This window comes from Dermacentor silvarum, chromosome 1 (genome assembly GCF_013339745.2).
Source record: "Dermacentor silvarum isolate Dsil-2018 chromosome 1, BIME_Dsil_1.4, whole genome shotgun sequence".
Classification (NCBI taxonomy): Eukaryota; Metazoa; Arthropoda; class Arachnida; order Ixodida; family Ixodidae; genus Dermacentor; species Dermacentor silvarum.
This window is the reverse complement of record NC_051154.1, coordinates 209180931-209207994: the sequence shown is the minus strand read 5'-3', so window position 1 is coordinate 209207994 and position 27064 is coordinate 209180931. Positions and strand designations below refer to the sequence as shown.

Below are 27064 nucleotides of genomic sequence, written 5' to 3'. Positions count from 1 at the left end.
TAATTTCTTGTCTGGGGCACTCTGCACAACGTCACTTTCCTTTCTCGTTACAGATTAAGCAGTACACGGAATATTTTTTTATTGATGAACTCCCCATGACACGCCTAGGCATCTGCATCATCAACGACTGCAATAAACAAGACCTGCAGGCCATCATTGACGCAGGTAAGCGAGAGCGTTAATGTTTAATAAGACGCAGGAATGACGGCGTATGACGGAGTAAGAAAAACATTCGTTGCGAATTTTGCCAGAAACGCCATACAAGAAAAAATTAACAACACGGGTTGAGTGAAGGGCGGCAGGAGTGCTGGATGAAATGAGTTGGAGAAGGGGGGGGGGGGGTGCTGTCCACTGAAAATCTAGCGGTGGCTTCTTTCCTAACCCTAAGGAACTAAAACAATGAGAAACGCTGACACCTATAATCTGGAAGGCATGAAAGGCGGAATAAAATAATACCGATTGTGTGAAGCATAAAATGAAGGCATGCAATACAGGAAGCGTCTCATTTCCAGAACGGAGTTACACGAGTGGATAGGCCAATGAAGATAGATACTTTAAGGGGAACGCTGTACCAGAGCAGAGCATCGTTTTTTAAGCTACCTAAGCGTTGGTAGTAGCGGACTCGGAGGGCCTACAGACGTGACGAATCGAAAGGATTCCCCGCACTGGGGCTCTGAGCAAGAGTAAGAAATTTTGCTCGGTGCGCGCTGATGAGAAATTCGTGTGGAATACGGCCACCTTGGGTAAATGAACACCTTGCTGGAGAGGCAGGATGCCCCCCCCCCCTCAATATATTACTTCGCTATGTCATAAAAAATCCTTCGAAACGTATTTGGATAGTAAACCTGAAAAGCCCTCTTCAATTCTCCACAATTCTGCACTTTGCACGATTACAAAGAAAGTGTGCTACCTGTGTTTATGCTGGATAAAGAATCCATGGGACATAGATGGTATTTTATTTATTGCCAACATGTATGTAGGTGTAGGTATCCATGAGCACGCACCGGCTATCTTCTTTTCATTTTCCGTATGAAATGAGTAAATGAGAAGGTTGTGAACCCACATAAAAAGTGGGACAAGCAAATAACGAGAAACAAGCGTTCGAGCTTGCCGAAGTTTTTTGACGGCAACAACAAAGCAAACAGCACTGTGTACGCCTTTCCTGCGTGCAGGGACGTGTGCACGGCTTTTACACCGAATGCATTACCACGCAGACAACATTTTAAACACAAGACATTCGCGAATAGCGAAAACGATCTTGTTGAGTTCAAAATACTTCTAAATGTCCACTACAAATAGACGACTTTCGAGCGGTTCCAAAACACTCCTGCAAGAGACATATTTAACCTGATCTGCTCAGAAATACAGCGTAATTCAAGCTTGTAGGACCGATGTCGCCGTGTGACCGAATGACATATGTTCTTTCAAAGCGTTTTGCTATAAGTCATTAAAAAAACGCAAGAAGATGGAGCTATACAATCGTCATCCCATTACATCACTCTCCTCACCCACACTTCCGAAATGATGTAGCAAGCTGGACTGATGCTTTAGCGACTGACCTCAGTGCATCAATATATAACCCAGCTCACTCCGGCTTGCTAATAAGCGCTGGAAGACGAAGGCCGGTGAAGGGGACTGGTTTGGTGGTAAAAAAAGTGTTTAACATGCATACAAGTAATTGTTTCCTTAAAATGATAGAAACCTCAGGGCAGATTAGTTGCAGCAGATGAGTTACCTCGCAATAAGTACAGCGGGAGCAGCTACAAAAGCGACACCGCATGGAGAGTTCTCCCCTTCTTGACAAATGCAAGGTAGGCCAAAGCCTTAGATTTCTCAAGAGGAAGTAAATGAGAAAATTATTGACCCGCATCTATCTGCAAAAGCTCTCGAGTACCGTGCTTTGCGTGCACGTTAAGAAACGCCGGTAATCAAAATTAATCCGGAGCCCTCCACTACAGCGTCCCTCGTAACCCACTGAGCAGTTTCTCGGCGCTAAACGTCTCAATTCGATTTACATTCTAAAAGCAATGTTGAAGCCGTCTGCTAGTTGTGCTTAAGCCTCCTTCTTCAAATGCCGTAACCCTTCGTCGTGTAAATTTTTATCACTGCTGCTTGTCGTAAGTCGGCTCCCATGCGCTTCGCATAAAGAATGAGCCTTGCATCCTGGTTAAAGTATTAGTTCAAAATTAGCTTAAATCGTATCCATGCCAAGTTTAGTTTTACCGGCGCAGATGTATTTAAACAGTTTTGGTGTAACCTCGACATTCGCGTAACCAGCCGAGTATGTTTTTCCTTTGAACTTCTCATATCGAAAGCATCGCATATAAAAATTTCGCTCTATGCCCACAGTGAGTCTATATGCTTATGATAGTTCAAATGAAATCAAATATGAAAGATCGAATATGACACAGAAATTATTATTATTATTATTATTATTATTATTATTATTATTATTATTATTATTATTATTATTATTATTATTATTATTATTATTATTATTATTATTATTTGGTTTGTATACATATAACACAAGGACATGAAGGAAATAGGGAGGGAGCAAGTTGACAACTGCCACCGAGAGAGGCACAACGCCTGCCTACTCTTTCAGGAGGAGGGAATAGAGGAAATGAAAACATGAGGAAAGAAAAAAGGAAATGAAGAAATGACGGAGACACAGACAAACAAAACAAAATACAAAAAATGCCTATAAACGGGAGGCCAAGTCACTGTCCATCATAAAAATTAGCAGGGCTCTATGAGCCTAGTCACGTCGGGAAGGGCACCCCATTGGAAATAGGCAATCGTCAAGGGTCGCACATTGCAGTCCAATAAGTCCATATTCCTTAATTACCAATGCGCGCTGCGCAACGAATGCGGGACACTCTAAAACGAGATGTTCAAGTGTCTCACAGCAGCCACAAAACGTACACGACGGGCTGTCCACACGTCCTTGTCGGTATAGGCGTTCGCGCACCAACAGAGACCCAACCCTTAACTTATATAGCAGTGCTCTAGCACGACGTGGCAAGCCTCGACCACGAACACGGGGAGGAAACGATCCGTCTGCAACACGCCGGTCTGGGTGCTGCGTTAGGAGGTGTCGGCGTATCAGAAGACGAGCGTTTTCAAACATGCAGGAAATGTCAGGGCAGTCACATTCGTGGTGGGCACAACTTGAAGCGAGGCGATCAGCCTCATTTCCAGAGATGCCTACGTGCGAGGGTATCCACTGGGCAATGAGGGACACTTCACAGGAAGTAATTTTGCAGGAAGTTTCTTCGATACTGCATAAAATTGGGGTATTGGCATCTTGTCTCAGTCCACTGAGGGCCGCACGGGAGTCTGTAAGAATGACTACCTTCAATGCTTTTAACTCTTCGTGTAGGTACTTCAGAGCAACATCAATCGCGGCCAGTTCTGCAGTTGTTTATGAGGTTGGATGTAGTATTTTAAATACCCGTCTGATGCCAGTCGAAGGGCAGAAGAAAGCTGCAGAATCGCCTTGGGCGTCGCTGTGTACAGATGCGTCCGTGAATACTTTAATATAACCTCCTAATTTTCAAATAGGTGGGACTGGGCCAATTGAAATAGTGCCGAAACAGGCTGGCTAGACTTTTTGCGTATTTCGGGAATTGGCAGATAAATAGGGAAGGAACATTTGTTGGCGCTTCTTCGGAGTTGTGAATGAAGTAGAGTCTCCTGAACTGCGAGTAATGTTCATAAACAATGCCGCTATTTTCCCCATCCGAGAAAACGGGCGCTGAAAACAGTCTCACTGGTCGGCACATCAGTTGTACAATTGATACAAATGATATGACTGCGCAAATTATAGTACATTGGGGGTTAAGCGTTTACCTCTTTCCAACCTCTTATTAGCCATTCCGTCCCTGCTCCCAACCCGTTGCTCTTTTCTGCACCGAGTTTCTAACAGCATTCACAACGAATGCTTTACTGAAGCACAATAGCGAGTAATTTTCTCAAAGCATACCTCCTACAGTTTACCGCAACGACCCACTAAGCATGCTCACAGAACATCGTTTTGATCAGAAGCATGTTCTGCGCAATGCACACAGAGTCGCGTGAACAGTTTGCATAGCGGTTTTGGTCTGTTGGTCCGCGTGAGTGTAGAAAAGTAGAGAATATTTGACAAGTACAAATACTATTGTATGTTTTAAACAAATATCTCAGCTAAAGCACAAGCTGCAACCCGCGTTATTGCGAGCTTATGCGTGCATTTGCATTCAGATTGTCAATACCGTCACATCGAGTGTTACAAATGACGTGTTACTTTTAAGACGATGAGCAACACGAGAACAAGGTGGGAGCAGGAGCCAACGTTTCGACAAGTGTACTTGTCTTCTTCAAGGCCTTGAAGAAGACAAGTCCAGTTGTCGGAACGTTCTCTCCTGCTCCCACCTTGTTCTCGTGTTACTCATCGTCTTGAATCGCCATCTCCCGCATTCCCCTTGTTTTCCCTGTGCTACTTTTAAGAATTTTGTGCATAAGCATGGAGTCAGCACTAATCTCTCACCGGCATCATATTAGCCGTTCTATGAGGAGGCAAGTGAAATATCTTTTCAGGTAATTGGCAATGAAGAGGCGCGATATTGGCTACATGACTGTTCACTCTTTAATGAAGAATTAAAGCTTCACTGATGCTACAAGATCGCGACAAATCCGTGTTCATTTGATTATTTTTCTTCGCATTCTTCTCAAACGCACGGACACAGTAAGGCCCAAAAAGCTGCGAATCGAAGTAGAAAGCTGCGTCACGATCAACGATGTGGTGATGACGCCCGGTCAGACTGCGATAATGTAAGTATTTCTTATATATGGTTCATTGAATGAAGCACTTTGATATTTTCCTTAAACATTTTTTTGTAGCGGCACTATATTTTTAATCAATAAAACGCATCTCCTGTATACCAAGCAACCATAGCAGGCGTGGTATCAAGAAGCACGCAGGCTATCATGTTAACCTTTCCCAGATGTATTGGTCATGTTCATCATAATAATGCGCGGTGATTTTCATGACACACTTACAGTGTGATCAGAAGTAATTTTTTACTTATCTTTTTGCTCGCTATATTTTAACAGCAAACAACAATTACTTCTACATTAAAGGTTTCCATAGCCAACTTTGCTGATGCTGCTTATTACGCTTGAAAATTTTTCTCTCTGTGATTTGAGCATGATCTTAGCATGTATCTTCATGGAGTAACGTGTGAGCTCAACACTAGGTGTTTTAGACGGGAGCAAACTACGTCACATTGTATCCTGTTGTTACCGGTAATATTATTTTGTAGTGTTACGCAGCAATAGGAGTATGGTAGTAAGAGTAGCCTTGGTCGTAATAAACGTGTCGCAGAGTGTTCTATGCAACCTAGCAGATACATTGTGCAGGGAAATCTCTCGACAGTACGGGAAATACTAACACATTCCTCGTTTTCATTTTTAAGAGCTTTCTTGGCTGTCCTTGGCATCCTCGTTGGAGCTGGAAGTATCGTCGACATCTACATGTCATGTAGAAAAACCACTCAGAAAGGTGAACAGAGTAAGTCCGCCATGAAAAAATTGCTAATCAGGGCATTACTAAAGCATAAAGTACGCTTTACAGTGCATTTCTTCCAAATATAAATGGCTTTAGAGCAATGAGCTGCACGCACGTGATGAAACTCATCATATCTGTTTGTTTGTTTTTTCATTTAATTTTATCGGCGTAAATAACCGAAACGTATAAGCTACTCGGGTCGTTTGAAATTAACTTTAAAGTCATGCGCTCAAGACCCAATAAGTTATCTGATCGTTTGCCAGAGCAGAAGCCTGCCAACCACTGTCACGCAGATACGTGATTCTCACAGATAGCGAGATAATTTGACACGTTTTTATGCTAATAAGTGCATATGGAACCTGCACTGGCGAGGAGGCACTACGGTAGGCTTAAGTGTCCTACTAAAATGTGCTGACTCGATCACGTAGGAGGGCCAAAAAAATGCTGCAGTGTTTGGAACCATAACAGACGCACACCTGTATCAACGTTTGCTGTAGTCCGATGCGCCCAACCAAGCTCTGCTCATGGCTGGCCATGCGCGTTGCGAGGAGCGCATGCGCACCTACGTTCTAGCACGCCGCCCCCAGTCAGCTCAGACGCTGGACACGTGTGCTTCAAGATGAGCAGTGAATTAATCTTGTCCTGCGAAAAACTGTATATTCCGCCCGCTGGGCTGTGTGTTGCTGCTGTTAACACGCAAAGTTTCAGCGCTCGTTGCCCATAGATGTGTCACAACGAGCGAATACAATACCGCTGTACAGGTCAACGCATTCACTCAGCACTCGAGGCACGGCCTTTCGAACCGGATCGTTCACAGCGCTATTTACTTACAGAGGTCGTTTATTTATTGGAACAACCTATACCTAGCAGCAGTAATCATACATAAGAAATGATACATACAGTGCTAAATGCTATGACGACAATGCATTACAGACTGCACCCTAAACGCGTTGGAACCAGTGGATACTTTTTTTTCTTGAAGTTTTCTCTGCTGCATAGATGGGTACTATAAGAGCGTGGAGCCCCTCTTCAAGTAAAAACTGTTGTGGCTTAGCGAACCAGTGCATACGCGTCAAAATTCCCCTTAAAATGCGGCGAGATTGGAGAGAGATGTTATTGACAAGAAAGACAACGAGGTCAACCTGAGCTGGAGCGCTCTAGTCTGCTACTGTGCACTGGAGAAGACGGAAGGGGAGTTGAAAGTACTGGGATGGATGATGAGGAGGAGAAGAGAAGTGGTGAATACTTGAGTACATTAGACGGTAGTCTCTACTAGAGCATATTCTTCTTTTCTTTTTTCAGGCAAATGGCTGAAGTGCATCACCTCTTTCTCAGCGCTTCACAACACGCGTGCTATCTTTACCATCACACGCCCAAGGCACGCCGGTGACTTTGATCTAAGCTTTATTCATGGACTGCGGTTCTTCAGCTTGGTCTCCATTGTTCTTGGCCACAGCTACGGTATCATGTCTGACGCATGGTGTAAGTAAGACTGTGTTAGTTCTCCTCTTGGGTGCATAAGTAAGAACGCTTCGTAATGACTGGTATTTGGTCTATTGTGCACAAAATTATCGGAAACTGTTTTCATATCTTTTTGCCTGCCTGCCCATTGGTCCTCGGTAACACAGTTAACTGAGTAGCCAGTGCTGTTGCAGAAACGCTTGACAGTTCGAAGCAGTCCAATGAGCTTGGGGAGTCTTTCGATTCGAGCATCTAGAATATTCCGACTTTGCACAAAAAGTATTTTTGTGAAAGCGTTGCCTGAGGTTACAGTAGGTGAAGCGCTGTGAAAAGTCGTATCATCAAACAGCGCAGCGACTATGAAGATTTAGTTAGAATAAGACGACACAAGTGAAGCTCACCAATAAACTTCGGTGTCCTTGGCTTTTAAGACCTCATGTTGGCATTGTATAACTAAATCGGCAAGTGAGTAAATTATTCTATACGCAATAAATATGTACGCTTTAAGCAATAAGTATACATTCCCGAGGGCCCTAGATCAATTAGCACGTTAGCGGCATCGTGGCAATAACTTTTACTTATGACTCTAAAATGGGCGAACATTACTGAGATAATAGCACACTTTTATTTTCCAAAAGAGGTGTAGAGGACTAAATAAAATGGGCGTGGCCACCTACCGAATAATTTCTCCTGTTTATAATATCCGTCCTACATAAATTTCATGCTGTAATAGTTGTTCGCGTTATATAATTTACCCTTTTAAAAGCTATGCACCTCGTTTGGAAATTTTCAACAAGCAATAAGAAATGAACTTCTTATTTCCTAACAGTTTCTGAAGGTTTGTCGCAAAGCAGAACGCAATACAAACAGAAGGAGCGAAACAAAATCCTCACAAATATCCAGTGGCACTTACTGGGGACAAACGAGTAGCACACTTGAGAGTGGCGCGGACTTAAGATTGTTGTTAGTGTGGTGGCATTCGATCTCACGTGCGCGTCACTCAATTTCGGAGGGTGAAGCCATGCCACTGCCTCCGAGATCGCACCAGTGCGCCGATGTGATCTCTGAGGTCACGATCTTTCAAATCTACTTTTGGAAGCTACAACCACGTGCCACGAGGTATCTTCCTTGCCCTGCTATTATTTTTGTTTTCTGTATACTTTGAGGGGAAGGAAGCCTTAGTGGAACACATTGCCAATTCGAAGAGAGTAGCGCCTAAAAGAGCTATGAAAATATTTTCTGTCAGAAAAAGGTGAAGTATGTAGTGTCCTTTAGAAGCTAACACATAAAATTGCCTAAAATATCGACCACAATTTGATATGCCACACCGGAGGGCTATTTTTCGGGATCAAGACAGCGTAGCGGTGTCGGTTCCAGAGATTTCTATTACTCGCCATGGAGCTGTATAAATATCCCTCTGGGGGTTGTTGTATTTAATCTAAAGGAGTGAGCATCTGCTGCAATGAACTGATAAAACTGCCGTACATACACGAAAGCTTAAGCGCAACTGAACTGTGGTTTTATATTTGGCGCCACTAAATTTTGTTCCCCGGTGTCATTATGTTGCGCTAGTCATGAGGCGAACAGCTGGCAGCCGGCGCCACTAGGCGCATGCTCGACAAACCTCGGCTCACAACGGTTCATAATACATGTCAGTGGTTCGTTTCCCACGATACCTGCGCTGTCCGACCAGTTGCTTGTCGCAAGGGGAAACTACTCCCCACAGGAGTTTACGCGGGAAAATGAGAAAAAAAAACAGCTATTGTTCTTTCTGCATCTACTAGCAACTGTATACTGATGCCGCCCAGACGTGCGGTGTACAAAGGGATCGTTGTAACACCATCTGACGTTGTAACCATACCGAGTGACACAATATGAATTTGATGTGGTTGTGACCAACAAAAAATCGAACCACTCGGATCCCCTGATTCTTCTCGCTGGTCTGATGTTGTTAGTTTCTAAAGATGTTTGAAAACCACCACCACTAATCCTTAAGAGAGGAGATTAGTGTGTTATAGGCTAAGCATTTTACAAAAGTCTGAGTGACTAGCAGTTTAACGCCCCGTAACTCTTCCATTCCACCGTGCTGCAGCGTAATACCTTGACCATTTTAACTGACGTGGTCAATACCTTCTGCAAAACTACGAGATTACTTCGGTCTAGCTGTGGCATTTGCGTAGATGAAACAGTTATGGAGATGGACGAGTAGGTTCACTCGAAGTATAAAGAAATAGCTCCGAACATCTCAAATAATAGTCTTGCAGCTCTTACTAGGGTGCAGCAAGTTTTCCGAAGCTGCCGTTCGTAAAAAAGGGACGTGGGACGTTGCATAAGTAAACGCAACCTTGTCGCTTCACTGCATCCTTTTGTGATGAGACTTTTAAATGCGAAGGATTACTTGCCGGCGGCTCTGTCCGTCCCTCGCGCGTCCCACACCCCCACAGCGCATGCGCGTCCCCTCCCCTTCTCTCTCCTCGCCTGCGCTCCGACCCTTTCTCTCCTCTCGGAATCCCCTACGGAGCGGCGCCCGCGTGCAACACCCCCACAGCACATGCGCGTCCCCTCCCCCTCTCTCTCCTCTCCTACGCTCCCCCCTTTCTCTCCTCTAGGAATCCGGAGCGGCGCGCACGACAGGTGGTGCTACAGCTGCATACTCTGCTGGGGGCGCCACGGTAGTTCCGCGGTATGAAAATGACAGAGCGCGCGCGCCTCATTCTCTCTCCTGTGCATCGCCGCGATGAGCGCTCGGGCCGCTGCCGCGAAACCATCTCCCGCTCAAGCTAACCATCTCTCCGCTGCTTCGCATCCACACATGGTTCCCTTTAGCGGGAGATGGAGTAATTTTTTTCGGTAGCGTGTTATTATCATGTCTTCATTTCACCTGAGTATTATGAAATTTGCTTTCGTTTATTTGAGTGATGATGGTAGGTTGTCTTTCACATTAGGTAGTAAAAATTTATCGTACTTGACAGATTTTATTCAAATATAAATGCCGTTAAGAAACTTAACAGTTTCTTTCTTTAATCAATCCTTGCAGCTCGCACACTCAACCTACTAATCTTGAGTGAGCAGTGGATGAGCATCTTGGTTACGTCAGGATTCGTTTTTGTCGACACGTTCTTCTTCATCAGGTATGTGAATATTTACCAGGCACGTCATATGTTCCCTTGCGTGCATTTAAAGGAATGTAGGGGTCACTCTTAAATGCTTTCCTACACCTCTTGGCTGCAGTGAATTCGACAGTATAATTTGTTATTCAGCAAAAAGTCATCACTTCAGCAAAATATATCAGCTGGAATGCCATGTATTAGTTGGGATGCCCGCGTGTCAAGGTGTCTGCAATTCCAGCACATCTCAATACTGCATGTACAGTGCATAACCGTACACCATCCTCAGTGCGTGGGGATGACTGTGTATAAAATGGGGCGTAATAACTAAAAAAATTGCTGCCATTTATCTGAAAGCACGCGCTAATTACAAAGTGTCTACAGAATATCTGGATTAGCTTCCATGAATAATGATCCCCATGGCTTACCTAATAAAATGTCCCCACGACACAAATACGATCCCTGAAAGTTATCTTATCAAAATATTCAACAATAAAATCAATTCGATAGGTAAAAACCATACATTTTTTAGCATTATTCGTGGTAAACGACCTTTTTCCAGGGCGCAAAGCACTCCTACGCGAGTCCCGTCCGGGAAGTAGGTGGTTTTCCACCAAGCATAGCTGCAGGCCGGTCAGATGAAAATTCCGGAAACAGGAAGCAGCATTTAACGCGGCGCACTCGCAGGCACAGTTACATACAGCGTAGCCGCTTATAAAAACAATACGAACCAATGAGCAGCTGAAGAGATATAGCACCCTTTTTAGTGGTGTCCAACACTATCAAGACATTTAGTTTCGCTTTTTTTCGCTCCATAGTGATGTCAAACACTTTGTGACGTGCAGATCGAAACCGTAAAAGCGGACAGAGAAGAAACATTGTGAAGGTGGTGCACGTTCTTGAACTACGGAAAGCAAACAATTTCTTTTTTTTTTTGCGAGCGCAGTGGTGCCAGTTCAGGAATTTTCTTTCACTCGCCTCAAGTGGTCGGATGCGTAGAGTTCTCTACAACAATCATTAGAGGGAACTCTGGCGCTGAGTAGACAGCTGAAAGCATGGCGGTTCATGGAAGTGAACGTTAGCACATTGATTTGCCTAAGCTTCGTCCCTTTGGCTCCCGACGGCTTTGTGTCTTTGAAAATCAATCATTCTCAACAAAATATTGCGTTATAATGGCAGCATTTCGCCGTGATAATGCATTGACGCGGAGTCCTTACTTCCTTCTGTGTTTACAGAAGTAGGACTGCTTCGAAACGTGCGCCATAAATGCATATACAATGTAATAAATTAAAGCCAAGAAAGCGTCTCAAGCCAAGAGCAAATTCATTTACTAACCATCAAACAAATCACACATATCTATCTATTAACCATCATTTCAATGATAGCTGAATGATCAGATCATTGGAGCACCTTCTGGTAATTTTAGTAGGAAACTCTATGGCCGGATGCCTTTGGCAGCAAGCATCGTACACTGCTCCCCACCCGGCCGCGCTGTGGCACGTCAGGGCTTTGATGGCCGACATGTTCACAAAATATAGCATATGACACAAGGCTTGGGTAATTTAGTGAAAGTTTTTGAATGGTCCACATTGAGAAGTGGAAACCATACAGGAACTTCGCGAGCTATATATATATATATATATATATATGTATACTAGTTTGACAACCATGAGTTAGGACCCTTGATTGCCCGAGCTATTCACCTCTGACTACACGCGCGCAGCAATAATGAAAGGTGTGTTTCGACACCATACCATTGCGAAGGAAATCACATGAAACTGTCACACCTGTGGCAGCGCCACGTGTGATCATGAACAGAAAGATGAAACCTCACGTCATTGATACTGTGCACGTGCGATGTCAAATTAACTTTGACGTCGAAAAAAGTAATATACAGGGATAGTGAACCCCATCATCTGATGTACACCAAAGGATAAAATTTGCGTGGTGGTCATTGCTCCTGAAAAACATAACTACACAATCGCCTAGGCTAGTCATTCAATACTTGCCTAAACATTGATCTTTTATTTTTCCTTTGTGCCGTTGAAGATATGCGCTTACCTTAATGTGAATTTTGTTGCAGCGGATTCCTGATGTGTCTTGTTCTCGACAAACAAAACAAGACTGGTTTAAGGGTGTACATTTTCGCACTAATTCGGAGGCTTGTAAGGTACGTTGGTTTCTCTTTTTCTGTTTCTTTTCGATTCCTTCAGATGGCACGATCACCCGTTTTATCCTTTTCCGCGAAGTTGGGACTTTTCATTACAGAGTGAATGGCGTCACGATGGCGTCAAAAAAAATTTTAGGACCTCCATGACTTTATACTATAGTCACGACGATAATTGCGGAATGTTACCAGAAGATTATGATTCTTATATGGTGAGTGGTAAACGAGTTAGGACTTATTATTAAAGGAACTTAGAAGAGGAAAATTATTTGAGCTGTATTCGTAGCTTACCGTTCTAGAATACTTAAAAAGTCAATGTTACCGTGAGAAGAGGCTTCATAAGCCAAAGTGTATGCAGAAACGAAAGACGGGTGACAACACAACCTTGAAGTTCCCCCACAGGCTCGCTGTGACGCCATGTATTTTGGCGGTGTCTCTTCAGGCTTAGATGATTTCTTTGTAGGTAAATATCCATGATATTGCATTCTAAAAAATAATGAGAATGAACTTAGCAAGTTTTAAGAACGTTTACTGAGCCACAGCCTCACAAACACGAAAAACTGCAATGAAATTCATGACGTCACCGTGATTTACCGGCGCTGGAGTTTCGACGCAAGATTAAAATAATTGAACTGTGGCCTTCGTTTTCTCTTCTAGTAATGAAGCTATGACCGTAAAATTCCCGAATATAGACGTTAGAAAGAATCCTTTACCAGGCGGAACTAAATTACTGCTTACCTTTAGTGTCCCTTTAAGCCTGTGATAACTTCTGTAAAACCATGCTTAATATCACATAGGCTACTAATTTCGGTTATTACGACACCTAATATTTCAAGTCGGTGCGCGCCAACCTTGGCTGCTAATTTCAGTTATAGAACCCTCGCACTTCATCACTCCGCATAATTTTGAGCCAGGGTAGTGACCCCAGCAGCTGACGCTAGAATATCACGTTCGCTAATGATGCCACAGTGTTCCAATATGGGTGCGTTATGTGATATGATTAACGCCAGAAAAAGTCGGCTCAACACGTGAAGAAATCGCGGTAGGTGTTAGTGTATCCCTACACCACTCGCAGCCACCTGAACGCGCGCTCTTCCGAAAAGGCAACAGGCGCGACAACGTTTCGCTACAGGACTCGCATGTTGCAGCGAGGAAGGAGAACGTATGCGTCACAAGAAGCGACGTAAGTTGCAGAAGTTTATCGCAAAAAATAATGTGCGCAGAGCGGTTAGCGAATATCAGCTGAACAAGTGTGCATCGATGAAAACCTACCGGGAATCAAACACTCTGGTCCGAGTCCGCCGAGCGCAGGTTCACGAGTTCGGACGACTTATTGAGAAACGGCCGAGAGAGAGTACGCGAACGCAGTGGCTTAATGGAGAGTTGGCTGGCGAAGGCAGGCCCTGCGATGGCGTAATGTTCTCTCCTAGCTCCTTTCGTTCCCCCATGACTGTTAAAAGCGCTGCAAAAGTGTACGTGAAAGAACGGGTAACTACGGAACATTAAATAAAAACAAAGTTATTATTTAAAGTTTTCGCGCTGTGTATTACAAAAGTTGATCTCTTGTAAGTGTACAAAGGCTATGACTCCGGAGGTTCATTTTGCAGACATTTTCTGCACGCGGCAGTGTAATGCTACGCGCAAATGGGCAGGCAATGCGATAATGAGACCAAACAGTATCCCGACCACAACACTTCGACATAAATTTGCAGTGTTGTGCAACGTAAACATCGGGCCCCTCGGTTTCCTTTCTTTCGTTCATATATATATATATATATATATATATATATATATATAGGGTGTTTCAGTGAACGCTTTCAAAATTTATTTAAGGTTGCCTGTGGCAGATAGCCCAAATCTAGTTAATGAGCTGGTCTACTCGTAAGAGGCGGACATTACTTGCACAAAAAATTGAAATGCATAATCGACCAATCAACAAAAATTCACTAATTAAGTTTTTAACTATTTACCTGATGGCCCATATTGCAATTTACCGATTGTAGCCGTGGAGTTCGCAAGGCGGACCCACTTGGAATTAATTTTCAGGATGACACCAGTTTCGAGATATTAATTCCCGAACTTTGCAGAGAAATGCATTGGCGTTCCAGTTAATTTTGTCCTTCAATGCATAAAGCGACGTTTTGTTAAGAACTTAACTGGAACGCCAATGCATTTCTCCGCAAAGATCGGGTATTAATATCTCGAAACTGGTGTCATGCCGAGAATTCGTTCCAGGTGGATCCGCCTGGCGAACTCCACGGCTAGAATTTGTAAATTGCATTATGGGCCATCAGGTAATTAGTTAAAAACTTAATTAGCGAATTCCAGTTAATTATTCGATTATGCCTTTCAATTTCTTGTGCAAGTAATGTCCGCCTCTTCGAGTAGACCAGCTCATGAACTAGAATTGTGCCATCTACCACAGGCAACCTTTAGGAATTCTTGAAAGTGTTCGCTGAAACACCCTGTATATATAAACGTGTGTTTGGGTACGTATTTGACGAAATGCACGTTGAAAAACAAATTTATGGTTGACGTTCCGGCCGGGAACACGCGTCGACAATAGATTTCTTTTTCCACTTCTATTTGCTCCAATAGCTATACAGTTGCCAGGAACGTTTACTTTTCACACATACATACACGGAGCGCCGTTTAAATCACATATTGTTATTTTTTCAACAGGACCACTGTTCCTCTTTTCTTCCTCGTGATGTGCATATCGGTGCTTCCGCTTATGCTGACCGGCCCCGGAGCTAAGAACTTCTTTGAAAAAATGGACCAGGAAGTGCATAACCACTGGTGGCATTGGCTTCTCCAAATTCGAAACTTTTACTACGTGGGACTCAAGGTAAATTTCTGCGGATGCTGTGTTCACCATCCTCTGTTAGGTCTTACAACGAAAAAGGGAATTTCTGTGAAGAGTTGCAACATTGCTTCGCGTTCTTTAATCCATATAGAGGTGGGATGACCTAATGGGACGACCTAATAAGGGCATAAATTGGCTGCGCACTATATGGTCCACGTATATTAAATCGAGCATGCCGTGCTAATCCCTGTTTTGCACATTCCAATGCAATGCAGTGACCAAACAGTGCACAAAGCATCAAGAGGTTTGATACTGCACAGGAGTGGAATGCTAAGATGAGGCAAAGTCGCACGTGCACTTCTCTGCATTTAGAACAAAGGCTATAGGCTCCTCCTAACCACCAACTGGGAGGTTCTTTTACGGTTTGTTAATCAAAAGGCTACTCAATGTCCTCTGAAGTCTTTGGCTTTATTTCATGACCTATTTTCGATATACAACAATTGTAAAGGTAATTAAAGCTGTATAAAAGTAAGTAAATTAATTATACGATGACTCCTTGTTTACTATATAGTTCGGGAATAATTAGTGCGAAGTTCTCCACGAAACGGAGCCCACCGGATAATAAAATTTGCGCGCCACGCCAGTTTTGATGTTCCAGTGTACGAAGGTAAGAGTGAAGAAGTTTGCCGCCGTTTTTCCTCTAGTATAAGACACTTCGTTGAACACGCGCTATTTCGCCGTATTTTCGCTACCACCCCGCCACCAGTTTAAGGACTACAGCAAATTTAGCACAAAAACGCTATACTTAGAGACGCCTCTCAAGCATGGTTCCGAAGTGCTATACCTGCAGATTGGACATATTTTGCGTAGTCTCTCAACACGCATCGCTCCTCATGACTAAAGTGCGTTCAATAAACCTGGCAGATAAAAATAAATTCAACATTCTTGTGGCTTTCAAGCCCAAAATTATCCCTAGAGCACATGTACAAGAGCCGCGTAAGATTCTCAGGCTTCAGGCTGTTGCTCCAACCAGAAACGATCAGCACTGTTTTTGATGGTAATGTCATTCTTTATGCGGATCAGATATAATACAAACTTCAATGCAAGAGTTACCCGTTTCGCGAGCACGAAAAAAAGTGAACCATTTTGACCGATACGTGACTAGCTCTTTTGGTAGTTATATGTGCCTACTGGACGCATAGTACAAGCGTTAGACGCGTAGACACGTTAGGAGTTGAATAATTACCATTAGTGTCGTTTTACGCTTCCATACGAAGGCGGTCACCAAGAACGTCGGACGATCCAATGGCGAGCATGTCTTCCAAACCTACTTCGAAGTTAACGGTACCAAAATGGCATTTCTTGTTTGTTGCCACCGACGAATATATGCATGAGCTCGAAATCGGATGCTTGCGTTTAAAAATAAAAATTCAGTCAGGTTGACGCATTGAGCTAGTAGCTTCTATCGAACTATGATCTCCTGCCACGTTCCCATTCCTTGTGGTGAAAAAAATGCGGTCAATAAATTATGTGTATGCGTAGTTAGGCGCCGTATATTTACCTAAACAATTCCTTCTATATTTCTATTGCAGACGGTCCTGCCACACGTGTGGTACCTGTCCATGGACTTTCAGTTCTTCGTTGTAGCCGTTCCTCTATTTATGCTGCTCAAGAAGTAAGTATGGCTTAACGATTTCTTTAAATTGAAGCCTCCCTATGATCCATCCGGAGGATAAATGGAATTTAAGGGCGAAATAAATGTTGCGGCTGCGATGTTTTCGGGTTAAACGCGGGCTCCCCCCGGCCCCCCCTTTATTTTTCTAAACGTGTTTATTTGCTAGCTAGTTATTTTCTCTTTGTTACGCAGCAAACAACGTTTAAGGTAGCACCTAAGATATGTTGAGATGAATATTATGTATAATAAAAGATACTCCTCGGAACGGGTTGAGTTTGCTGCATGTGTGTGCTTGCGCGTGTGTACAGGTATGTACTGAGGGTTAACGGTGGTGTAGCTTGAGAAGGTGGACGCAGCATACTTCCGGCTACTCCCCCATTTCGCTTATCGGTAAAAATTTTCTTTAAAAATGAGAAGAAAAACTAAAAATAATATAGGAATACGGAAACGGGACACTTAAGCACGAACAAGCACTAAAATCTATTTGCAGAAGAGAGAGGCGGTAAAAATAAGCGCGACTCACTGCACCTAAAATTTATCCTAATATTTTAACTACACATCCATAGTAATAAAGAAGTGTTTCATTGGAAAGAAAGCTGTCCTTTCAAGGCCAGTAAATTACCATGGTCGAACGAAGTGTCTGACGTAACTTCAACCAAACTGCAAGAAAGGAAGACAAGTGGATGTTACCAACGACATATTGTTCCGAGTCGTTTTTAGTTACTGAGAATATTGTTGTGCACATAGTTGACTAATTAAAAACGTTAAATATGCAAGATTTAGGTGGTCCTTTTAAGGTAAATTTATCTCGAAAAGTTGTAGAGCATCTTGAAAAACCTAAAATTTTATTCTGAATAATATGTATAATGGTATCTTTTCTTGTTGTTAGTTTTTCCTCATTGTAAAAATGTCCGGAGAGATATAAAAAAAATTGCCCCGCGAGTATGAGGGCAATTTGGTCACTTGAAAGTCACGTCTATGCGCTTGTTACATCAAGCATTAACAAGTTCATAGAGAAGTGCAACCTCTGTTAGGCTGAAGCGTAAATTAAATCAACCATTTGGTAAGCGATATTCGATGTACCCGTGCAGCAGGAACATACTATGTATTTTGCACTCATTTTGCAGTCGCAGACACGTGGCGATCGGAGTCTTCACCTTCATCTCGCTGTTTGGGTGCTGCGTTTCAGCGTGGCAAGTCACTCGATGGGACATCGCCCCGTTCATGGTGTTCCTTGCGCGTCAGCTGGCGTGAGTACATTGTACTGCGACATGTGCTTAAATCGCCCGTCTCTTTATGATCTTCAACTGTACATCAACCTTGCTCTTAGGCAAGCAATTAAAATTATGTACCGAGATGTAATTGTAAATATGCGGGGAATGTGGTGCCATTTTCAGGGGTGCTGTTCCCGCCAAAAGGTTGTCCGATTTTCTTATGCTGAACTGGTTTGGTTCGGCGTATAGCGAAGCTGTACGTGGTTTATTGTAGACAAAAAAATATAGGGTCATTTTTACTACGTCGGACACATAAACTCGCACCTGAAACATCAGAACCCTGCAATTTTCGAACTTCCATAGAATCGCAAGATGGCCGCAATAGTAGGGAACAGAACCAGCAACCTTCTGCCGATCCGCAGAACGTTACAGCTGCCGAGTCAACGTGGCACGTTAAACTGCGACATGCCTACATACTGTACACTGACTAGAGCAATGACTTACTTTGATTCTCAGTAATGGGAAAGCTTATAAACACTGTGCTTCCGCGTGACAGCAAAATGACGTAAGTGTGTAATCGAAATCGGGCAAGCAATGCCCCATGATAACCCTGTAAACCAGAAAGCGCGTCATCACTATACGAATGCAGCTGCGCCTCCATTGTGCTGGCTTCCCCGGGTGCTGTTAGCGGGGCCGTTTCGATACTCGTGATTGTCAAAACCCCCCACAGATTTCGTCCATCTCAGCGCGCGCCCGCAGGATGACAGCACAGCTTTCCTGGAGCAATACCAGCAGGCACGGTTTTCCTACAAAGTGACTACCGAAAACGAACACATCGTTAGCCGCCCACGTTATCTGCAATGGCCATGAAATGATCATGCGGTGCCTTGCAGACCATTCACATGATGGCACTCAACAAGACCGCCGCTGTTACGAAAAAACTGCCGATGCATTCGTGCCAAGGTCGGGGGACAAATCATGGCAAAACGGTGTTTGTAAACACGTGCTCAGCGTAGTTGCTTGTGCAGGCTGGACGTGGTCGTGCAACCGGTACAGAAATAAAACCAATTGCACGCAGGTGTGCACAAGCTTCCGTAACAAGCCTAAATTAAATTCTTGGGTTTAACGTGCCAAAAGCGCGGCATTATTATGAGGCCGGAGTAATTTTTACCACTTGGGGTTCTTTACCGTACACCCAACGCACGGTATACGGGCGTTTCTTGCACTTCGCCCGGGCCCATCCTAATACGGCCGCAGCAGCCGGGATTGAATACCACGCTCTTGGGCTTAGCAGAGCAACACTATAAAGCCACTACGCCACCATGGTGGGTTCCAGTAACAAGTATGTGGTGATTCGATTGTCAATCCTTACCGCCGACCCATATTCTTCTGTAACTTTGTTCCTTCGGGCACTGTAACCATGGTGTACGGTAAGTTAAACAAATGTTCACTGCAATAAGAATAGAAAGTATACAACACGCTCGTTCTCACTCGTTTGCATCAGTGTTCGCAACCGTCGGTGGCGTATTTGCTTAGCAGTGAAGGCCTGTCCACAGATTTCTTTGAGATTGAAAATACTCATTCATTTCCCTTCCTTCTTTTTCTCTGCAGCACTATTGGTGACACCGTGAACAAGTATTATATCATTCCATCCTACCACGCGGTGTGCTATTTCACCGGTTGCATTGTCTACCTTGTAGCTGACAACTTCAGGCAGCGCAAAGTGTCCAAGGTGAGCCAAGCCTCATTAGTCACCCCAACCTGACTATACCTATACCTTTTTTTTGGGTGTGACCCATCCTGGCTTAACTGCGCCTACCTCTGCTACGCGATCGTGGAACACCTACTGTTCACCCCCTCACAGTCATCAGATCTCCCCACCGCGCCAATTCTTCTCCAATGCACTGGCGGGCGCAGATGGCCTCAGTGGCTCAAGTCGAACAGTTGTCTATGGTCCGCCTAGTGAAGGAGGATCTTTAGGTTCTTAATTTGACTTTGAATGAAGTCGTTTCTTACTTCTGTCCATGGCGCTTAACACACCTCATTAGTCCCATCTGTGGCCTTTACCGAGAAGTCGCTGACTTCCTCAATGAGCCCATCTAGCCTAAACGTCACGTCGTGATCGGTTAAGCCCCGATAGCGAAGCTGAGGTTCATAATTGAGAATAAAAATTATTTTTGCAGCGAACAGCATGCAGCTATAATAAAGCAATGCGCCGGTCGTTGTCGTTCGCTTGTTACACTTGAATTCAGGCACGGCACAACGTTAAAGAAAAATTTGCAGTTAGACACGACTTCGAACGATGTTCGGCTTCAAACGAAGCGTTCTAACCACTACGCTGCCGACTTATTTCCCTTCTTCTTCATTCATAATTGCTGTTATGTATACCAACGGTTTGCATAGGGAACCAAAATATATTTATATTTTTAAATTGCCTTCCCGCATTGAAAATGTCCACAATGAACAAAATTAGGTATCGTAAACTTCGTTTCCTGTACACTTTATCGAAGCAAGAAACGTGTATAAGATATAGCTAAATATCGCGCTCTGGCATAGTAAAGAATTGCATGGCATATAAGGCAGGTTTCAACAATTACTCGGCAATGAAATTGGAAAGTGCGTAGAAAGATCGTTTGAAAGAAACTCGAGTACAATGGTGTAGCTCAATAGCGACACCAAACGCCCGGGAGCGCCCTAGAGCTCTTCGCAAGCGGAGAGGCGAAGGTGTGGGTTGTGGTAGGGATCGCGACGAAGATCCAATACGGACAGTGGCGGAGGCGTTTCGCCAACAAGTTTAGGGTCCAGCTCGATATCTGTCGTTGCTTGTAATGAATATTGAGGTCTGTTGGAACGTATCTGAGCATATTTAGGAGTCGGAGGCTCATCACTATACTGCCCGCCAAAATTGAATCAAGGCAACCGAAGTAGCGAAAAAGTCCCGGGTGCTTTTTTTATTTATTTCTTCATATTGCACGTGGCATGCACAGCTTTCCGAACCGCTAGGTTTAACACCTGAAAAAATATACTTAAAAACACTTTCACTGTACACAGAGGGCTTAGACATACAAATTTACTCATTTCTGTAGGCAACGACACCTGACATAGCCTTGCAATTTTCTAATCTGGCCACTAAAATGAGGTCTGTTCATCTTATGTGCACAGGTGGTTCAAATCACATGCTGGGTTGTGTCCTTCGGCGCCGGCAGCTGCTGCATGTTCATAAAGTGCACATGGTACACTGGTGATTCGCCCACCTCAGCCCTTGGCAAGATGGCTACGGCATTCTTCGACCGTATCATGTGGTCGATGTTTATTGGATGGATCACGTTGGCCTGCATTTCGGGACGTGGAGGTGCGTTGTTCTGCATTTTGTTATTCTAATAAACGAGTAGACGTCAGGACCCTGGGCTGGGACTGACGGGTGCTAGAATCATTGCTATTCTTTCGCTGGGTATTAGCTTGCTTTTTTTCCGCAAAGAACAAGAAAAAAAAATTAAGAACGGTCTTTGTGATAATATAAATTTAGCCACGTTGGGCGGCAGTTTCCAACCTCTGAATTCAAGCTCCTAAGCTACAGGACCGCCTCATGTGATGGCTACGTGCGAGAGTGTATCGAAATTTTGTTCCATGTTACTGCCCACTAACTATTGCGCGGCACTTTATCGTCGCTTGAAAGACTAGGTAAATGCACTGAAGAAAGCTGTGTATACAGTCAACTGCGCAAGCAGTGGAGGGAGAGATGAATCCATGTAAGCCAAACAATGGACTTAATATAGGTCCCACGTGCGGCACGGGAATTACTTCGTGTGCCTCTTGGTTATGCTTGTACGTTAACTTGTTCGAATTTCGAACATAAGTATGTTTTTTTTAATTCTAGTCATGAAACAAGAAACAAAAGTATCCTCTGGCCGGACTGTGCTCGCAATTGAAAGCACGTCGCTGAATGTGCAGTGTGCTTCTTTTTTTTTTTCTAAATGCCGACTCACTGGTCGCAGGCTATGTGTCCAAGTTCCTGTCATGGGCTCCCTTCGTACCTTTGAGCCGCCTATCCTTTGCTGTTTACCTCATCCACTTCCCCTTCATCGAGATCATGCTTCATACGTCGAGGGAGCGCCTCTACTACTCCCACTTCAATCAGGTAAACACTTCGCGTGGCCACTCATCCCGCCTTTGCTTGAAACCCTTATTCGAGATGCTGGAACATTGAGCGCTGAAAGTGAAATTTACAACATCAAAATGTTGCTATTACCAAGAACCGAAATAGACTTCAGCGATATCGTCTGTAGGCTAGAAGAAAAAAAATAACATTCTATTTGAAACTATAGAAAGACCGACTCTTTCAAGACAGTGATCTTGTTTTGAAAAAAGAATAAGTAAATTACCTCCAGCATGTAGCCTCAGCCACAACAAAGCCCTCCTATAGTTAACTTATATTCAGTGAATGTCATGGGAAACTCATTAAACCTTTGTAAACGACTCGGTTGTCTGAATGAAGCTAACAAAGCCCTCCTATAGTTAACTTATATTGCGTGAATGCCATGGGAAACTCATTAAACCTTCGCAAACGACTCGGTTGTCTAAATGAAGCTAACAAAGCCCTCCTATAGTTAACTTATATTCAGTGAATGTCATGGGAAACTCATTAAACCTTCGCAAACGACTCGGTTGTCTGAATGAAGCTTTCAAAGTAAGTATGTGTGTATGTTCGAGCCCGAATCGAATAAAAAACAGAATATATTGAATAGTGCCATCAATTTACCCATCTATTCATTACATTGTATAATGGAATATATTGATAGGTGCGGTCGTTAGCGTTGCATTCTTTCGCCTTCTTGTGTATTCTCGATGGCATCCGGATGTGCGCTATTGCATAGTTGAATATTACGCCACAGCGCTCGTCTGCCTTCCGGTCGTCGCTTTAGAGCAAGCGGGAAAGGAGATAATTTTTGTGCTGACACATGTGTCGCTGAAATCGCAAACTAGTTTGTTCGAGATCCTAGGTTTCATTGCTTCTCTTACTGCTTTGAGTGATGCTTATAATTAATGCTGTCGGGATTAACAATATCAGTGCTACACAGTTCGTTATCTTACAGCCGTGTTTACTAGGGAAGCTCACCTTTCTATTCAAAACGAGCTATCGCGAAACTAGCAGTAAGGAAACAGGTTTATCGATCCATGAAGACACTTCTACAGTGTAAACAAAAATACTAGTTTCTAAGTACAATATCGTGTTGACAACAGCATGAAGTACAAACGTTTAATGTTCTCTGACACAACTATTGAGTTCTACAGGAATCATGGCTGCTCTGAGTAGCATTGAATTTTTTTTTACTGCACACTCCTCGGTCTACAATTCTGCAATGGGGCAGCCAGATGCCTTTCTGCGTTTAAAATATTTCTGTTTATGAACTGTGATGCACGTGGTGACTGTCTGGAAAATTGTACAATTACGGCCAGAAGACTGGAAACAGAGACAAAAAAGCACGAAGTGGACGAGTCTGTTGAGTTGAATACATGGGAATAGCATGTGTAATGGCGTACGTAATGACAAAGGTAGGTTAAAAGAGCTTGTAAAAATTCAAGTTCTTTTAGTGTACCTTTTTAGTTGTCTGGACATCTTCCACGTGTTATCGCTATTTATCGAACCCCACAGACTTAAGCCCAGTGTTTTACTCGTCCACTTCACGCTTCTTCGTCTCTTTTTGCAGAATACTTGGGATACCTTCAGAATCATGAGCAATTAGGCGAGCTTCAATCTTTTGTCCGGAAAGTGTTCCTTATGTATCCGGAATTTTGGACACCTGTTATGAGGTTCGAGTACTTAACCACACAACAGCCATTTAATTTGTTGATTATGGTGATTAATATTGGCACGCCCCTATAAATTAACATTCTTATGAATTTAATATTTTATCGTTGGATACCTGTACTGCAGGACGGTATCCCATACGGATTGCTTCGTCCTCTAGACCCTCTGATTACAACAATTAATCTAGTTGTATTGCCAAATTATTTTTCGTATTTACTTGACGTAATATATTCTGGTGGAGATTTCACGCAGGGGAGCGTTGCATTCAAGTCCTTCATTTCAGCGTTCATAACTGGCAATCGTAACCAACGATCAGTTTTGTGGACTAGCCTGAACATTTTATGCAAAAAAATGTTTTATTAAGTGGCTATGATATATAAATCGTCATGCTGAGTTGTTGCCCTTTTCTCGCAGATAAATTTTACATGACGACTCCCGTGCAGGGAAGAAAGGCAAAATGAAAATCTATTTAAAGCTATGCCCGCCGCCGTGGCATAGCGGATGTGGTGTTGCGCTGCTGAGCACGACGTCGCGGGATCAAATGCCGGCTGCGGCGGCCGCCTTTCAATGGGGGCGATACGCAAAACACACCCGTGTCCCGTGCATTGGGGGCACGGTAAATATCCCCTGGTTGTCAAAATTATACCATAGTCTTGGGGACTCCCGATTGGTGTGTCTCATAATCGAATCGTGAATGTGACACGTAAGATCCCCCAATTCAATTATTTAAAGCTATTTGACAGCTAAGTCCACAAGTTACGGAAAACAGAAAGAGTGTCGTGCAAACTGAAACTGATAAGCACTGATGTAAATGTCCATATCAACAAAAGATATTGGAGCAACTAGGAAAAAAAAAGGTTCTTTAGAAGAATTACTAACCGGGGGATTTGGAACGTACCTATTGAAGCAACGCACAAAGAACATGAAACAAAAGGAAGGAGACAGACGAGCGTTGTGGCACAATTGACGTCTGACAACTGGCAAGCCAGCCGTCAGTTGTCAGCGAACGCTCGTCTTTTGTTCCGTTTCCTTGTGAGTCAGTCTTCGGACGTAAGTTGTCAGACAGCACTCATCTTGTATTCCATTCCAGTGTGCCGTGTTCTCTGCTTTAATGCACTAATGTTTTCATATCGATTGAGCGCGACATTTCACTTTATAATGCATTTCTCATATAATGCAGCGCGGTATTTCACATAATGCCAGTGATCTTTTGAAGACTACAGCGTCGGGCTTAGGATGCTCAACGTATGATTGTGAACTTCTAATGGACCTATCTGCTGTCTCTCTCCCACTCGTCATTTCTGTGCGCGAGCAGGTGACGTTGTTCTTCGCGGTGTTCCTGTGGAGCTACATTCTCGCCTTCTTCATGTATCTGGTGTGTGAGGGTCCCACAGCTAACCTGGACAAGCTGGCCTTTAGTTTCATCGCACGAACCACGAAACGAGAACGAGGCATCCGCAACGGTCCAGAAGGCCAGCAACGGGACACAGGAAGTTGCCTTAGAAATTCCGCGGATCGTGTTAGAGGGCGACGGGAAGAAAGTTGGCAACGGCACACACTGACAAGCCGACACTGCGAAGCTCGGAGTTGAACGGCGCGAACTGCAGTTCGTGAACATTGCGTTGGTGCTCGAGGATTCCGCAACTGTTTTGGTGGCGTGTTTGTGTTTAATTGTTTGGTGGTGCAAAGAACAATGCAAAACATATCCAGTGTGAGCACGTCGGATATCTCAAATGAATAGGAAGGAAAATGAAGCGCTTCTGCGAAGCGTCTTTTCGGCCCCGGAGCAACGTCCACCACGCGGAGCGCCCAAGTAGAAACTTCCTTCTCCTTCTGTGTAGGCAATTTGTCTGCTTATGACGGGACGGCTACGTGAAGTCGTAACTACCTTGCGTGTGGAGAGCAGTCTGCAAGAAAAAAGAACTTACAGATGCCGTTGTCAAGAACGGCAACGTCTATAATTCGGCACTAGTTCCGACGGTGCTGGACTAACTGCGTTGCTGCCCACCCTCTATGCGGCCCCACTGTTTGTGCTTCTAGTGAATGTGAACACTGCGCTCTCGATGTGTGACCTCGATGTGCGAATTCGAGATGTTTGGGCGAATATTTCGCCTAGTGCTGAGCGCACCCCACTGGAAGTGGCGCGGCGGAACATTCTTTCGCCTGTGCCGCCTAGACCGTTACTCACATAAACTGCTCTGTGGCCTCGTACGTCCAGTACAGTCACGAACAATTTCAACAGCTACTCAACGAACTTTGACTGGTGTCCTTGTGTTAAAGGGATGTCCTAAGTCCGTTTTGTGAAACTTAAGTAACCCAGGGATTTTTTTATAGCGAATATGTATATTCTTCATAAATGCATGGTGACAATGTAGCGTCCTTTACCTACAAAGCGGCTATAGCCGCTCAGCTGATGTGTTTTCCAGCTGGTGGTGGAGAGAGGCACCGGCTTGATATGCCTTTTCCAGAGAGCAATATGGTAGTCAAGAATGCAATTGCTGATGCGTTTTTAAAATGAATGTGTTTATAGGCCAGAAACATATTGCCTATTCTCAATATCAGAATCGCGTCTGTCAATTGTTTGTGGCACATAACACCAAAGCCATTTCTGAAGCACCCGTTGATATTAGACCGTTCATCCTTTTCATTCAACTGTAGCTATCGATCTCTTTTCCTTTAAGCATGTCAACATTCTTAGCACAGTTCTATCTTTATTTTTTATATTTTGTTGGACATATGTAAAGTATTAAAATAAAAAGTTGGTTTCGTAAATTTTGTTGTAAAACATCTTTATTTACTGATATTCCATTAGACAACACAATATTCAGATGTCCCTTTCTTTCCGTGGCTAAATTATAAATGGGTATTTAACTTTATTCGTGTTGTTAATGGCCAAACATTGTTCTTTTTTTCTTCACTGTATATATAGCATGTTGAACAAATAAACTGCATGAAAGCATTGCTGCTATCATAACTCGGTGCTTATTTGTAATCCGTGTATGAACGCAACAAGAATGAAAGTAAAGGTACACTAAAGATGAATATTAATTGAGCTGTGCCAGTAAAATACGCTGCTATATTACCAAAAGGCCCACTCCTGCTCAGGGGCGTAGCCAGGGGTTGGGGGGCTTATGGGGCTTCAGCTCTCCCGCAAACATTTTTCGTGCTGTCATGCACCGCCGACCAAACAACCACCGGCACCGGAAATCATTCTGGATTTTCTCTACAATGTCTTTTTCACGCTCGAAAAGACATTTCGGCGCGAACATAGCGA

The 27064-nt window shown here is 43.7% G+C and overlaps 1 protein-coding gene across 1 annotated transcript in view; it reads left to right on the top strand.

Annotated features, from left to right (window-relative positions):
• The window catches only part of LOC119451209 (nose resistant to fluoxetine protein 6-like), a 36754-nt gene extending 9952 nt beyond the window's left edge, over nt 1-26802 (top strand). The window contains exons 3-15 of the mRNA XM_037714479.2: nt 54-165; nt 4731-4815; nt 5460-5554; nt 6854-7033; nt 10050-10143; nt 12203-12289; nt 14969-15134; nt 16685-16767; nt 17895-18017; nt 19593-19713; nt 21144-21333; nt 21977-22119; nt 25106-26802. Of these exons, the coding sequence (XP_037570407.2) occupies nt 54-165; nt 4731-4815; nt 5460-5554; nt 6854-7033; nt 10050-10143; nt 12203-12289; nt 14969-15134; nt 16685-16767; nt 17895-18017; nt 19593-19713; nt 21144-21333; nt 21977-22119; nt 25106-25381 (1755 nt within the window). The 3' untranslated portion in view covers nt 25382-26802. The remainder of the gene's footprint in view (nt 1-53; nt 166-4730; nt 4816-5459; nt 5555-6853; nt 7034-10049; nt 10144-12202; nt 12290-14968; nt 15135-16684; nt 16768-17894; nt 18018-19592; nt 19714-21143; nt 21334-21976; nt 22120-25105) is intronic.
• Nucleotides 26803-27064: the final 262 nt, after the last annotated feature.